The sequence below is a fragment of the Saccoglossus kowalevskii genome, chromosome 14, assembly GCF_978046115.1.
Source record: "Saccoglossus kowalevskii chromosome 14, keSacKowa6.1, whole genome shotgun sequence".
Lineage (NCBI taxonomy): Eukaryota > Metazoa > Hemichordata > Enteropneusta > Harrimaniidae > Saccoglossus > Saccoglossus kowalevskii.
The window spans coordinates 29,379,403-29,394,809 of record NC_140654.1 but is presented as its reverse complement, the minus strand read 5'-3'; the positions used below and the strand labels follow the sequence as shown (position 1 = coordinate 29,394,809).

General features: G+C 34.5%; 1 protein-coding gene across 1 annotated transcript in view; it reads right to left on the bottom strand.

Annotated features, from left to right (window-relative positions):
* Window positions 1-15,407, bottom strand: part of LOC144342564 (uncharacterized) — a 46,926-nt gene that overhangs the window by 16,793 nt on the left and 14,726 nt on the right. Inside the window, exons 9-26 of the mRNA XM_085507591.1 lie at window positions 13,989-15,359; window positions 13,044-13,306; window positions 12,259-12,445; window positions 11,204-11,319; window positions 9,598-9,658; window positions 9,176-9,360; window positions 8,586-8,802; window positions 7,898-8,025; window positions 7,261-7,486; window positions 6,688-6,768; window positions 5,706-5,860; window positions 4,930-5,085; window positions 4,289-4,491; window positions 3,771-3,959; window positions 3,182-3,389; window positions 2,312-2,492; window positions 1,074-1,336; window positions 129-330 (exon numbers count right to left, since the gene is read on the bottom strand). Of these exons, the coding sequence (XP_085363717.1) occupies window positions 129-330; window positions 1,074-1,336; window positions 2,312-2,492; window positions 3,182-3,389; window positions 3,771-3,959; window positions 4,289-4,491; window positions 4,930-5,085; window positions 5,706-5,860; window positions 6,688-6,768; window positions 7,261-7,486; window positions 7,898-8,025; window positions 8,586-8,802; window positions 9,176-9,360; window positions 9,598-9,658; window positions 11,204-11,319; window positions 12,259-12,445; window positions 13,044-13,306; window positions 13,989-15,359 (4,392 nt within the window). The remainder of the gene's footprint in view (window positions 1-128; window positions 331-1,073; window positions 1,337-2,311; window positions 2,493-3,181; window positions 3,390-3,770; window positions 3,960-4,288; window positions 4,492-4,929; window positions 5,086-5,705; window positions 5,861-6,687; window positions 6,769-7,260; window positions 7,487-7,897; window positions 8,026-8,585; window positions 8,803-9,175; window positions 9,361-9,597; window positions 9,659-11,203; window positions 11,320-12,258; window positions 12,446-13,043; window positions 13,307-13,988; window positions 15,360-15,407) is intronic.

The following is a 15,407-nucleotide window of genomic DNA, read 5'->3' as shown; positions in this document are numbered from 1 at the left end:
TTATACATGATCTTAACTTTTAAATTTGCAGATCAACAGGAAAATCTATTTATAGATCTGACAGGCCAATCATGATTAGGGCTGGGCTTTTACAAAGGTAAATATGATTGGAGCCACTTTATACATACCAGTATGGTAAAAGAACATAGTACCAGGTGCACCAACTCCAGCACCACTACCACCTGGGATACCACCATATGCTTCAAATGATCCAGAATATGTTCTATTTAATGAGAAATAAACAGCTATTCTGCCTGCCGATCCACCTCCCCCCTGAACACTCACACCATTGTGACCATTTCCACCATTTACTTGGACTTTACCATATCCCTGCAAAGTCAAACAAACTTTGATTGACTCTCCACATGTATGAACATGGTTGAGTGATAAATTCTGACATTCTCAAAAATTATCTCACAGATTTAGATCTGATATCACTTTAAGGTCTTGATTCCATTTTACAAGAAACAAATCAGAAATTGGACAGATTATTATTTGAAAAGTAGTAAATGTTATTCAATAGTGAAAACATGCACTGCACTCTTATAATTTGTAATTTCAAATGACAGCAACATAGATGTCTTGATATTGTGACTCGTCTCTGCAGAGAAAAATACAAAATCAAAGATAGCCATGAATTTTTGTTTTCAGGTACCCTTCTATTAGAGATGTGATTCCAATGGTAATAAAGCAAGCATATACGATTGTTTCATGAATTTCTTTCTATTTTCTTCAACAGTAGGAAGCAGAATCATAATTTGTATAGATGAAACTGAAAGAATTGTGTTGTGAAGCTATTGCACCAACTTATTTACTGTAAAATACTTTCTCTTCGCTGAATGAATGACTCAGTGAAAATAAAATCAAGTGAATATACTTTTTTGTTTGTTTTACTAATCAAAAATCAGTGAAAATAAATTCCATACAAAACACCAAAAAACTCTTTTCAGCGAAAATTAATTTCAACTAAAACAAAGTATTTTACAATTAGTATAATAAAGCCAGCTTTGTAAAACAGCTTTGTATTGGGTACATGAATTACAATACAAGAAATTGAAATTTGAGAAGCTTACTTGTAGGTGTGTTGTGTTGATTCGTATAGAGCCAGCACTTCCACCACCAGAACCACTGTCCTGGCCATCTTCACCATTAGCACTGATTTCACCATCTATCTTTAGACTCTCGGACACAGTAATCATCATTTTCCCTCCCCCACGTCCTCCAAATGTTCCACCTCCATTACAGCCAAGATGATCCGGTTCATACAGATGACCATATGGTGCACCAGTCAGTCTTTGGTTGGATCCTCTTCCACCACGACCCCCATGTCCAGCACCTAATTAAAATAAAAATAGTAAAACTATCTAAGACTTTCCCATTACTTACATGTAAGACATCATTTTGCTTATTTTAGGAGACAAAACTTTTCATAAGATTTACAGTCAGAGAAAGTTCAGAGTTAGATGCAAATGGCAGTTGAGTTCTCATTGGGAGTGAGAAAAGCAGGCTACTGTGAAATACTTTATTTTAGCTGGAATTAATTTTTGCTGAAAAGATTTTTTGGGTATTTTATGTGTACCGTAAAATCTGTATTAGATGCCGCATCCCTAATAGAAGTCGCATCCATTCTTTTTGAACAATTGAGACCCAAAAATTCACCATATGTGTAGAAGAATAGAAGCTGCATCCCCTCTGTTGCATTGTACCCTTTTAATAGAAGCCGCAGCTTTTAATACAAATTTTACAGTAATTTATTTTCCCTGTATTTTGATGAGTTGAATGTAAAATATAGGAAACAAGCCATGTATTGCACACCCCCATTGGTTATAAAATATAGTTTTGTTTATTGTAATATAGTTGGAACATAAACATGTCAGAGATATAGATAGATCCAGAAGCTGTTGCTTGATTATAACATTTTTTAATATTAAAAAGTTTGACATTCAGTCATCTTGTATCTGATGATGTATAATATTATGTGTGATAAATGTGTGAAGTTTGAATGTAATTGGTCCAGGCATGTCTAGGATATAATTCTCGATGCATGCACACACACAAATGCACAAACAGCGGTCAATCCATAAGTCCCCGTTTTCAGACTGTGCTCGAACAGGGACTAAAAAAGTATATTCATTGGACCAACACTTCTGCTAAAATTAAATTCAAAATAAATTTGTTACAGTATCTTGAGTCTTTAGAACCAACCATTTACAGTACTCGAACTGTTTGGCACATTCCACTTTCAAGAACACGTCAAAATTACAGGTTCCCAAACAACAAATTAAATGATGTATTCATTGGTGGGATTTACCTGAACTACCAGATAGGTTGTCATTAGTTGGTTTTTTACCGCTTCCATCAGACACATTACACGGAATGTCATGATAATCAGCCACCAGTCGACCAAGATCATCTATTACCATGGTGACAACATTAATACCAAGATCAACAGCATGAACATGACCTCCACCTTCTATATGAAAATTCTCAACCTGCAAATAAAAGAACATGTACCATAAAAAGATGGAATTGATATTTTGTATTATATTAAATATTTTAGATTTATGGGCCCAGTGAAATGTTTAGTGCAACAAAATGTTGTGATTTTTATTCTTCTCACAGAATTTAAACAGCTTACAGTACATTTCTACAACAACGATGATTGTTGTCAACGGCAACAGATTTTCATGATTCCTATATTTGATACTAAATCTGTTACAAAAGTAACATACATATGCGTGTGATATTTACTAACATCAAACTTTATTTAAAGTGACAATCACTGCACAGTATACATTCAGATTTCAAGCATAAATGAATAATATATTTGACATTGGGAACCACTATAATTTGGGAAAGAATTGTAATGCTCAGATTTCTATAGTACCTAATTTGCTATTTAGATTTGAGACAGGACAGGACCGAGACAGATGACAAATAAATTTGTTAACAGCCAAGAATGAGAAGCACAGCAAATATAAGTAAATATAAACAGTTGCATTGCATAATGAATCATTAAAATATGATATTTTTTCATATAGAAACACACCTGTAATGTACATGGAGCAAATACGATACAGTAAATGAGGATGGCAATTGTGAAAGAATTTATTTCTTGGCATTGCATTCGATTTTAGATCTTCACAATTGTATGGGAATATACAAACCGCTAATAACTTACTGTTAGGACTATCTTTCTATCACCTGCATCTAACCAGTCCACTGGTGCAATCTCACCATTGTTTTTGACAATCAGGGAATCCATTCTGTATTCACCAGATGTAATCTCCGTATATGCATCATCTGAGATTAGATGGGACCGACCAGTTGGACTAAGAAGTAATCTACATCCATCACCGACTGTTAAATCATGCACACTCAGTATACCTCTATTACAACACAAAACATATGACATAAGTTTTAGTGTCAAAAAAAAATATTTTCAAACATTCTCTTAAAGTTACTAAGCATGCTACTATAACAACCTATACTTAATCTTAAAGCTTAGATAGGTAAATACAGTAGTGCATATGCCATACTAATTTTTGTCCAAGCTATTTATAGACGGCCAATTTTACTAAATAATAATTTTTTACTGTTTAGTCACATGAACAACCCATGCATCATAGAGCACATAATACGTAACGATGTAGGCCGAAGTGCACTGTGTAAGAAACATCTCAATTCACAACAAAATTTTGGCACAAATAACGATGATCAAAGAGTCTGGTGAATACACAATAAACCCAATACAAATAAAACAGACTTACTCAACAATGATGGTAATTTGACGACATGTGAATGTAGGCGGCAATACTAACTCTCCTTCTTCATGGATATGAACATTTACTTCAAAATCGTCATCGCGACTGTTGCCAACGACAACATACTGGTCAGGTCCAATATGTAGCCATCCAGTTCCATCACCAATAAAAGTAAAAACATGTAGTCCATTTAGCCTGAAAATAAAATTTTGATGAAATAAAAAAAAAGATGAAATGCAAAATGAGTTTATTATAAAATCATTAAATTCATTATATGTCAAAAATAGCTATTTGTAGGAATTAGATTTCTCCACAAATCTTTGTTTATATATGTTATCACAAGTATTGATCTTCCATATTGATGACGTTATGAGCGCCCTCTATGGCCACTTTGAAAAATGTCTTTGTTTGTCATTTTTTTAATGGCAATTTTAATTCAATTTCATCAAGGTGAAATGCTCATTTGTTTTGTTTTTTAAATTATCAACCTATTGCTGCCCAAAACACTGACAATAATTACATACCGTAATATATCAGGATGCAATACTAAATGTCCTTCTTTGAAAATCTGTATTTCCTCAAAATAATAATTTTGTTGACTTGTTGGTAACCAGGTTCGACTGGAATCGCTACTATAGTTATCAAAGTCATCAACGTAAGGGGTGACAGGTGATTGATTATTATTATTGATAATTAGTGATCGATTTTTGACGTGTTCTTCTATGTTCTGTTAATAAAATCCAAATAATTCAATGTAAAAGCAATATGATAGTATTAAATAATTGTATAATTGTATTAAAACAAACAAAACAGTTTCTAAGATCAGATTTAGCTTAAGAATCATAATCTAGCATCAAATTTATCCTTTGAATTGGATTCCAAGACCAGATTAGATTTTATTTACAGATCAGATTCCAGCTCTATAATCAAATTCAGATTCAGATTCCTGCACTAGATTATGATTCTGACCTCAGAATTAGATTTCAGCATTTGATTAAAATTATAGTCTTAAAAAAACAAAAAAACAAAAACATAATAAAAACTCAAAGAACCAAATGGCTAAAAATATTCTCATACAAAAATACAAAATCTTTATTATACTTCGCCCTTAGAATCAGCTACTGTTAAAATTACAATTTTATTTAATAACTAAATCTTGGCTCACCTCCATATACACTGTGCCTGCCCCTCCGATAGCATAGCTGCCATACCCACCATAACTTTCAAGATGTCCATACCAGTACTTCTGGGAATCCCAATAAATAGCGATTCGTCCACCGCTTCCTCCACCACCACCAAGTCCGCCACTGCCACCATTTGCCTATTGAGATACAGATATATACAGATATTATACTAAAATTTCTCAGTGATATCAACAAAATGGTTGAAAAGTGTACAAACATATGTTGGGATATTCTCATAAAAACCTTTACCGGTATTATTAATATTATACATATATTTCAACTTTCACTTAGTGGTAGAAATCCCATACATGTAGTTTCCAAATTCAAACTCATATAACTGATTTTCTCACAAGTTTATTCTATTCACTTTGTGCAATAGGGCATTCAGATGTAAAACAATGTCAGTTTTTATATCAGCACATATTATAACTTAAAATTTCAAGTATAAAATAAACAAACAATGCCTCTAGATTGAAAAATAACTTCAAGGAATTTAACATACCACAATACACCTTTCATATAAATTGCGCCCTCCAGTGATGTAAATCGATGGCACAAAGGCCATTCAAAACATCAACATCATTTGATCTGTAGTTATCCAACATGAAAATTACAGAAGTACTCAGTGCATCATGCATAGACTAAAAACACCAGTAGAATATTCACTGTATCAAAAGTATATACCTGTTTTTCTCTGCTCGTGAGATATCTTAACATTAATCTTTTATAACACTTTTTGTTATTAGTCAATACTCACCTGTATAACACCAAATCCTTCAAGTTCAAATGTAGATATCCATATAGATCCACCTGACCCTCCTCCTGTGTAAGTGTCACCAGTATCACCATTAGCTGTTATACTGCCCTCTATGGTGAGGGAAGTATGCACTATCAGCCGAAGAATACCACCACCTACAAAAGAATAAATTAGAAACACTCATTCAGATTGGAAAAACATTGTACACAAATTGTCTAACCCAGGTATTCATGCAAAATACTTTCAAGATTTTATGGCATTTATGAACAAGCAGCCTGTCAGCTGAGATAGCTCCGCTGTTAGCAATGCACATTACAATTAAAAAACTAAAAATATCATTAGAAAATGAACAATATGTTCGAAAATACAAGAATTCGAAAATATCACTTTTCACCAAAAATGACAAATATATTCATCAAAATGAGATAATTAAAGATATCATCACGAAATGAACAAATCTGCGAGAGGTCTACCTGTAGTACCTATATAATAGCAAAGCAATTAGACTTGCAGTTTTTAACAAGAAGTCAAAAATACCACTTTTTACCAAAAATGACAAAAATATTCACCAAAATTAGAGAATTAAAGATATCATCATGAAATGAACAAATCTAAGAGAGGTCTACCCAATGTACACATACAACAAGTATCAAAGCATTCAGACTTGTAGTTTTCAGGAAGAAGTCAAAAAAGTAAAACATTGACACGGACGAAGACAGATGCCGACAGAAGACGACGGACGCCGACGGACAATCACTCATATGACAAAGTTGACAGCGGTGCTAAAAAAAATTTGTGAATGTCACAGACACTCGGTGTTGAAGTACCCTAGAGATATTTTCACTGTTACAAATTTTGCAATTTTGGGAATTCATGCACATTTTTCTCACGCATAAAGTAAGCTCTAGTCAATCGCCACACATTTTCTATTGTTTTTAATGTGTACAATGATATAATATTTTGTATAGTGATATCTGCTTACCAATTCCTCCCTGAGATCCACCACCGCTACCAAAGTCTGTTGGTTCGGTAATGGAACCATACTCAACACCAACTGTTATATCTACAAAACACAAAGAGTGATTTGTCATTACCGGTAATATAATATTAAGGTAGGTGTAGATACAGCAATAAGGATATGTAACTTTTATAATAATGGGATGAAAACACTACTAAAATTAAATTATACAGTGTACAAAGGAAACTCATGTACTCATGTAAAAGAATTTGTTTTCATGTGAATATGTTGCATATGTCAATTGAAGATCATCACAGAATGTCCTGAATGAGCATCAGTAACCATGGAATTGATAGTGGAACCAGAAGAGAGCATAGATATCAAAGATCTATCCAGGAATGCCTAAGCAAACAGGGCATACTTTATGAATACTCAAGGACAACCAAGACTATATCTCTCACAGATTCACCTGCATTAGTATTAAAAATGTGTGTGTTTGTCTCAATATATTTGAACAGTAGAACTTTAGTACAAACAGATACTTAAATAGCTTAGTCAATACTGAAACTACAACAATTCTTGATAATAGTAAGTTACCTCCACTGAAACCTTTGCCACCATGTCCTCCATAACCGGCACCACTTCTAGAATCAGCTGGTGTTCCATTTCCATTCACTACACCACCATTGCTGACAGTTAATAAGCCAGCAGCATCCACTACCAAAGACTGTACATCTAATTCTAGATTAGTGGCAATAAACTGACCACCGCCCTCTATGGTGACTTGTCCACTTCGTCTGCCCTCACCTACACCTTGTACTACCTAAAATTATAAATACGTGTATGTCTGTTACTATAAATAGTTGCCATAGTAATATAATCATTTTGACCGATAGCGTCAGACCAAACATCTACATACTCACAGCCAACTGTACAAACAAGATCTACTGAGCTTATACCAATGCATTATGGGATAGAAATTCAAGTTTTGCAACTATTGAGCATAATACTGAGCTTATACCAATGCATTATGAGATAGAAATTTTGTATCTATTGATCATGTTACTATCATTGGACAGAAATTATGAGGGATTTTTGATTAGAAATGAAACATTTTGCATTTACTGTGTGTGTCCGTTCTATGATATGAACTCAAATTATAAAACTAATTATAAATTAATTTTTGATTTGGTCCAGACCTCCTAAATCCCTGAACTACATGTAAAATACTTACTCTGACATGCCATCTATCATCTTGTATCTCTGTATAACTATTCAACTTGAGTATTCCACCATCCTGAATTGTCATGCCAACAAATTCCAATTCTCTTCTAGAAGGCAGTTCCATTATGAAGGTTTCACCTGGATATAAAAAAGGAAATGTTGTGGAACATCTGTACATGCACTAGAACTATATTCATTACAAATACTGTAAAATGTTTTATCCTTGCTTGGAATTAATTTCCGCTATTTTCGCTGAAGGAATGTTTCAGTGAAAATAAAATCTAGCGAATACACCTTTTTTCCTATATTTTACATTCAACTTGCTAAAAATCAGTAAAAATAAATTCCATACAAAAACACCAGAAAATATTTTTCTGCGAAAATTAATTGCAGATAAAATAAAGTGTTTTACAAATATACTGTGCAAGGCTGGTAACCACTGTCATGGATTAGTATAAGAACTGTAAAGATAAACTATATTTTGTATTTGGCTATACAATATACAAACACAGCCATGTACAATCTATAGGTGTATAGTATCGCCAACACTGTACTTCAACCAATCAAGCAGGAACTCACTCTTTTGTATAACAGAAATATAGCTGATTTGTAAGACATCCTCTCATTGGCTACCCAACCCAAAAACCTAACTTTCTAGCCAATCATAGAACACTTTACATATTAACTGAAATTCCTACCTGTAGCAATCAAGAGATGAGCATTGGATCCATCCAATATACCCCAGATGGTATCTACTGCACTGATTAGCATATCGCTATGGCAACTGTCTACATCAGTTACTTCATTCCAATCAAATGATGGCCGGAATTCGACTGTTGCAGAAGGTAACTTGAAAGTAGCATTTTCATAGATGTACGGGGCATAGGTTACATTCACACGTTTATACGGTGACACCTACAATAAATAAACTTGAATATAAAAACAATGCTTTCGTCACCAGAACCATATATTGCTTCTATATATTCTATATTTTTTAATAATTCGTAATTGGCAATAAAAAAAGACAATCAGTACAAATGTATGTTAGTTGAGAATACGGTATAACCATTTATTTTCACTGCCATCTATCGGTAATATCACTGTTTTGATGTTTTGAGCAATTTCACTGGGTTTTGAGTTCATGAACTTGGCAAGGGAAACAATAAGTTCTACAATTGTTATTTCACGTGTTCAAAAGGGTTTAATTTAGAAAATTTTAATTTTGAGTGAAAATAGTGAAATTAAAAACTAGTGAAAATTAATCATTTACTGTAGTTTGAATACTTACAGCATTGACTTCCAGTGTCTGGTATGGTGCAACGTGTACATATCCTGTATCATCCCCATAGATATACTGTGTCTTCACCATTGTAGTGTTAGCTGAAAATGCCAGTTCAGCTCCCCCATAGATCTCAATATCAGTAAACTCATATGTATAGTCTTCTACCAATGGTAGTAAAATAGCAATGGCCCCTGGAGAAGTAAGAACAATAATAATGATGTAGCTTACAGGTAAACTGAGATGACAACAGCCAAAGAACAGTAACAAATGATTTTATTTATCGCAGAATCAAACTGAACTTGAATTAAACTGGGGCGCAATAGTTTGGATTAGATTAGATTAGAATAGAATAGAATAGAATAGAATAGAATAGAATAGAATAGAATAGAATAGAATAGAATAGAATAGAATAGAATAGAATAGAATACCTGTTGATATATATTCATCATAATGTTCTTCAGTAGCCCTGTCCCCTGTTGGTCTAGTCACCTAATAGAAATGTAAATTACAACATGTATCTGTAGACTGGCTATTAACTCAGGGGGTGGCAAATGTAGATATTATGGTGCTCAAAGCTGTTCAAATCAAACTTATACTGTAAAATACTTTGTTTCACTTGCAACTAATCTTCGCTGAAGGAACGATTTTTTTTTATATTTTACATTCAACTAGTCAAAAATCTATGGAAATAAATTCCATACAAAACACCCAAAAAGTCTTTTCAGCAAAAATTTATTCCAGCTAAAATAAAGTATTTCACAGTATATTTTACAGTTTATTGACTAAAGTTATTTTATTATTTACAAAAATTAATTGTCATTTGCAACATGAGTTTAAATTTATAAATTCTCAAGGGCTGTACTTGAAACGAATAAGGTGTGCCTTTGGTATGATAATATTATAAGAAATTACTGTAAAATGACTAATTTTCACTGGGTTTAAATTTCGCTGATTTACCATTTCAGGTATATTCATTCCATTAAATTCAAGATTTTATCATTTAGATAATGTGTTCTATGCTAAATTTTTAATTTAGCGCATTTTCCAGTCAACGAAATACTGTAAAATGAGTAATTTTCACTGGGTTTAAATTTCGCTGATTTACCATTTCAGGCATATTCAGTAGGTTTTAAATTCACCGTTTTATCATTTTGATAATGTGTTTTATGCTAAATTTTACATATTCATTGGGTTTTAATTTAGTGCATTTTCCAGTCAGCAAAATAAGCAAAATTAAAACCCAGTGAATAATTAACCCTTTTACAGTACACCACAGAGCTCATGCTTGCTTATAATACAACAGAATCAAAATAGTTGTTCACAATTTTAGGTTGTCTTGTTAATTTCATGATTTTACAATATTTTTCATCAAAACAGTGAGTGTGCTACCATTGTTCACAATGCGCTATATTGACATTACTGGAGACTTTCCACACACTGCCACTAGGAGGTGCTAGACAAGTTCAAATAAAAATACCTATGCACTATATTGACATTACTGGAGACTCTCCACAGACTGCCACTAGGAGGTGCTAGACAAGTTCAAATAAAAATACCTATACACTATATTGACATTACTGGAGACTCTCCACAGACTGCCACTAGGAGGTGCTAGACAAGTTCAAATAAAAATACCTATGCACTATATTGACATTACTGGAGACTTTCCACACACTGCCACTAGGAGGTGCTAGACAAGTTCAAATAAAAATACCTATGCATTACATTGACATTACTGGAGACTTTCCACACACTGCCACTAGGAGGTGCTAGACAAGTTCAAATAAAAATACCTATGCACTATATTGACATTACTGGAGACTCTCCACAGACTGCCACTAGGAGGTGCTAGACAAGTTCAAATAAAAATACCTATGCACTATATTGACATTACTGGAGACTCTCCACAGACTGCCACTAGGAGGTGCTAGACAAGTTCAAATGAAAATACCTATGCACTATATTGACATTACTGGAGACTCTCCACAGACTGCCACTAGGAGGTGCTAGACAAGTTCAAATGAAAATACCTACATGTGCATTCTGGCATTTGTTGTCAATTCTCAGATTTCTGTGAAATGGTTGTGTACCACTCAAATAAGTGATTCCAGGGCCACCAGGTTCTGAATATGTCCTACCACCAATTCCACCTAAATATAACAAAACAATGATGTCATTTATAGATAAACTATATTGAAGAGACAAAGCACACATGCAGATCAAGACACTTTCTGAGAGAAAAAAGAAGATTTCTATGCAGATTTGTATACAAAAAACATACCAACAAGAGAAAATACATCCCAAAGAAGCACCTACAAAATCTAACAACATACAGAAGCCACCATCCATAGAAACACACCTCCCATAGTACACATAGAAACATACCATCCATAGAACACTACATTTTATAGAAGCACCCATAGAATGCTATCACATGCAGAAGCCACCATCCATAGAAACACACCTCCCATAGTACACATAGAAACACATCATCCATAGAACACTACATTTCATAGAAGCACCCATAGAATGCTATCACATACAGAAGCCACCATCCATAGAAACACACCTCCCATAGTACACATAGAAACACATCATCCATAGAACACTACATTTCATAGAAGCACCCATAGAATGCTATCACATACAGAAGCCACCATCCATAGAAACACACCTCCCATAGTACACATAGAAACACATCATCCATAGAACACTACATTTCATAGAAGCACCCATAGAATGCTATCACATACAGAACCACCCCATAGAAACTTATCTACAATATTACACATAGAAACACATCATCCATAGAACACTACATTTCATAGAAGCACCCATAGAATGCTATCACATACAGAAGCCACCCCCATAGAAACACACCTCCCATAGTACACCATTCATATAAAATCACCTCCTATAAGAGCATACATCCCATAGAAAAATACCTTTCACATCCATATACTGGGGTACATCCATATATACTGTAGAAAATGTATCAAATTAGTAATTTCCTACATGGCAAACAAAATAAAGTAACTACTGAAACTAAAAATAGATAGATGATATTCTATCATGCAATCATGTGTTACCTTTAGATGTAATTTGACCACTGTGGTAATCTCCAGTTACATAGTAGATATTAATCCTTCCCCCAGCTCCACCTCCTCCATAATAATCACCATCACCACCATTACAGCTAATAGTACCTCTACCTTGGAACTGTTTAACTTCTACCCATAATCCTCCTCCACTCCCACCACCACCACGACTGTAACTCTGCAATATGCAATGTGCCAGTAATGTTAATTAAAGAAAATTTGAATTTATAATTTAATTAACATTCAATAAATATATGTGCAAAGCATGACAATTTTAAATTAGCTATATTGAAATTGAATAGGATTGTTATACAGTTGTGTACATTGTGAGACTTGGCCTTTATTTTTCCTTATTTCTTTGATAGGTAAATTTGTTGAATTAAACAAATGTTAACTATAGTATGAATGTTTCCGTCACAAACCAATGTATTTAAAACACACTGAATATCCCTGAAGCATCAAATCCATTAAAATATTTTAAATTAAATATTTGATCTTGCTTTAAAAATGGCATTATTGCATTCAAGTTCTATCCCAGAGCCAGTCAGACCCAGCCGAACACCAAAAACACCAAAATCCAAAAAGTCGAAATCAAAATAGTCACATTTTGTAATGAATGATTTACTACACCTTGAGTCTGTGAAATCAGAGGATGATCCCTTGTACATGTAGGTGGTCAACTCAGGTAGGATATATGGGTCATGCAATCAAAAAATCCCTACTTTTCTCATATGACTATACAATAAATATTATCATATAATATTTTTATAACCTACCGGTGCATGCTCAGCATTAAGAGAGATGTGTCCATTCATCGTAAAGGAATCGCGTAACCTAAGATATATTCTGCCTCCTCCGCGTCCACCTAATCCACTACCAGAACCCCCACCACTGCCCCAGTCAATATCAGTGTCTTTAAATATGTTTCCATATGGCATAGTTGATGGTGTACAATAAACTGCACTTCTACAGCCTTGGCCACCTCGTCCACCATAGCTAGCACCAGATCCTCCATTTGTTGAAGAACTCTGTCCAGCACCTTGGGATAACATAATGATAAAATGAATCAGAACAATTCAAAAAGATTTCCCTTATACAATACTATGATTTTATTTGTTGGTAAGTAAATTTTAATCTTTGGGTGACATATTGATGCAAAATTCTATTTTTAAAATTGTTTGGGAAATGGACATGTATTTTTATTGGCTACAGAACTTGATCAGAATTTTAGAAATTATGTTGCTTTCATTTTGTGAAAGATGACAAAAAGCAACAAAATGAAAAACCAATAGGGAAATAATACACAATGTACATTATGATATAACTTGAGCAGCCACTTCAACAGATTGTTATTATACCTCAAACACATTATATTGTTTGGTCAGAACATGGTCAAATGACTTTAGCAACCACATCAACAGGTTGTTATACCTCAAGAACAGCATGTTGATTGGTCAGAACGTGGTCACATGGTAGGAAATAGAGTAGAGTCAATAACTGAAAATCCAGTGACCCTGATTACTCAATTGCACATGCATAGTTCACTCCAACAATTGGCTTATGTTGGTATAATAAAACAAAAAGTTGCCATAATGTCGGCCAATATTCAGTTTTTATGACCTGCACCTCAGTCAATAATTTTCTCTTCAGGTCAATAAAACTGAACAGTAACCTCTACTTTGGTAATTTTGTTAATAATTTAAGTGATGTATAGTACATACCAATGCCTTGATCACTGAGAAAACCACCACCATCTACATTCATTGTTCCTGTACTACCAATAGTAAGTTCAAGTGTTGTGATGTTGAGGGAACCAGCTTTAAAGTCACCATTCACAATAATCTCAATGTCAAAAACAAGGTATGAATATGGTGCACCAGAACCAGTATCTAAAGGTTCTCCTTTGAACACTAAATCCAATGTACCAGTAGTGTTGATTACCAGTCTGGAACCTGTCAGGGGATCACCTTGCAAAAATGGACGGAATGATGTAACACTTCCTGCTATTATAGATTCCATGATGTACCAGGTGCCGTTGGGGTCAAAGTTCATAATACCACCTTCTCCTACAGTTAGGGAGTCCCAGCCATTGCCATCAGAAAGATACCCAGCATGCAACTCACCATTTACAGTCAGATCATGGAGATGAAACTCTGATGGGATATCTGACGACCATAGCTTATCGTCATGGTTACCAAACATGTCTAGTTTCATAAAACCATCCACAGTTATCGATTCTGTTTTGCCATCTGCACTGGCATATCCACGGAAAGTGACTGGTCGAATAACTTCTAGTCGTCCGCCTGAACTGACAGTTAAAATGTCAATTTGCTCTACCATGCCTGGTTCAAATGTTACAGTGCCCCCTACTGTAAATGCAGTGGTACTTATTGACAAATTGTGTGAGGTGAACTGTCCATCAAGGATAATAACATCAGCCCACAGACCTGAATATGTCAGATTGGTTAAATCAGATCCTTCATAATGGCCACTGTCAAGTGTGATGTCGCCCTCTGGTGTCTCTGTAAATGATATGCTGTGTGACCTCTGTCGACCTTTGATAATGACTGGGTTGAGCACATCCAGGGTGCCAGCGATCCAAACTGTATCTATCAGTATTTTAGAAGTAAAACTCTGAAATGTTACCACACCATTGGGGCCAATACTGAATGCATGCCAACCTGATCCAGATGTCAACGCACCACCATGAAATGTACCATTTACTTCAAATTCCTCTATATACAAGATTGACGCATCTTGTCGCCAATCCTGACTTGATCCACCGTTCATGTCTAAAAGTACAATTCCTGATGCACCGACCACAAAACTATCACACAGCACGTTATCTTTCCCCTGGATAACTACTGGATTAAGTACTTGCATTGTCCCTGCCATGATGTTGATATCATTACATCGAAATGCACCCTCAACATCAAATTCTAACACTGCTGCCGCTCCATCCACCACCAAATAGTCCCAACCATGCACATCAGTGGAGTTAACAGATATCAAACCACCAAACATGTGACCCTTATTGACTAGTTGCTTTACCAGTAAAGTTGACTCATATGACCATGCACCAGTGATTCTCCCTATGGAATATGAAAATTGAATTAGTAACTTACATAGATTTAATTTAG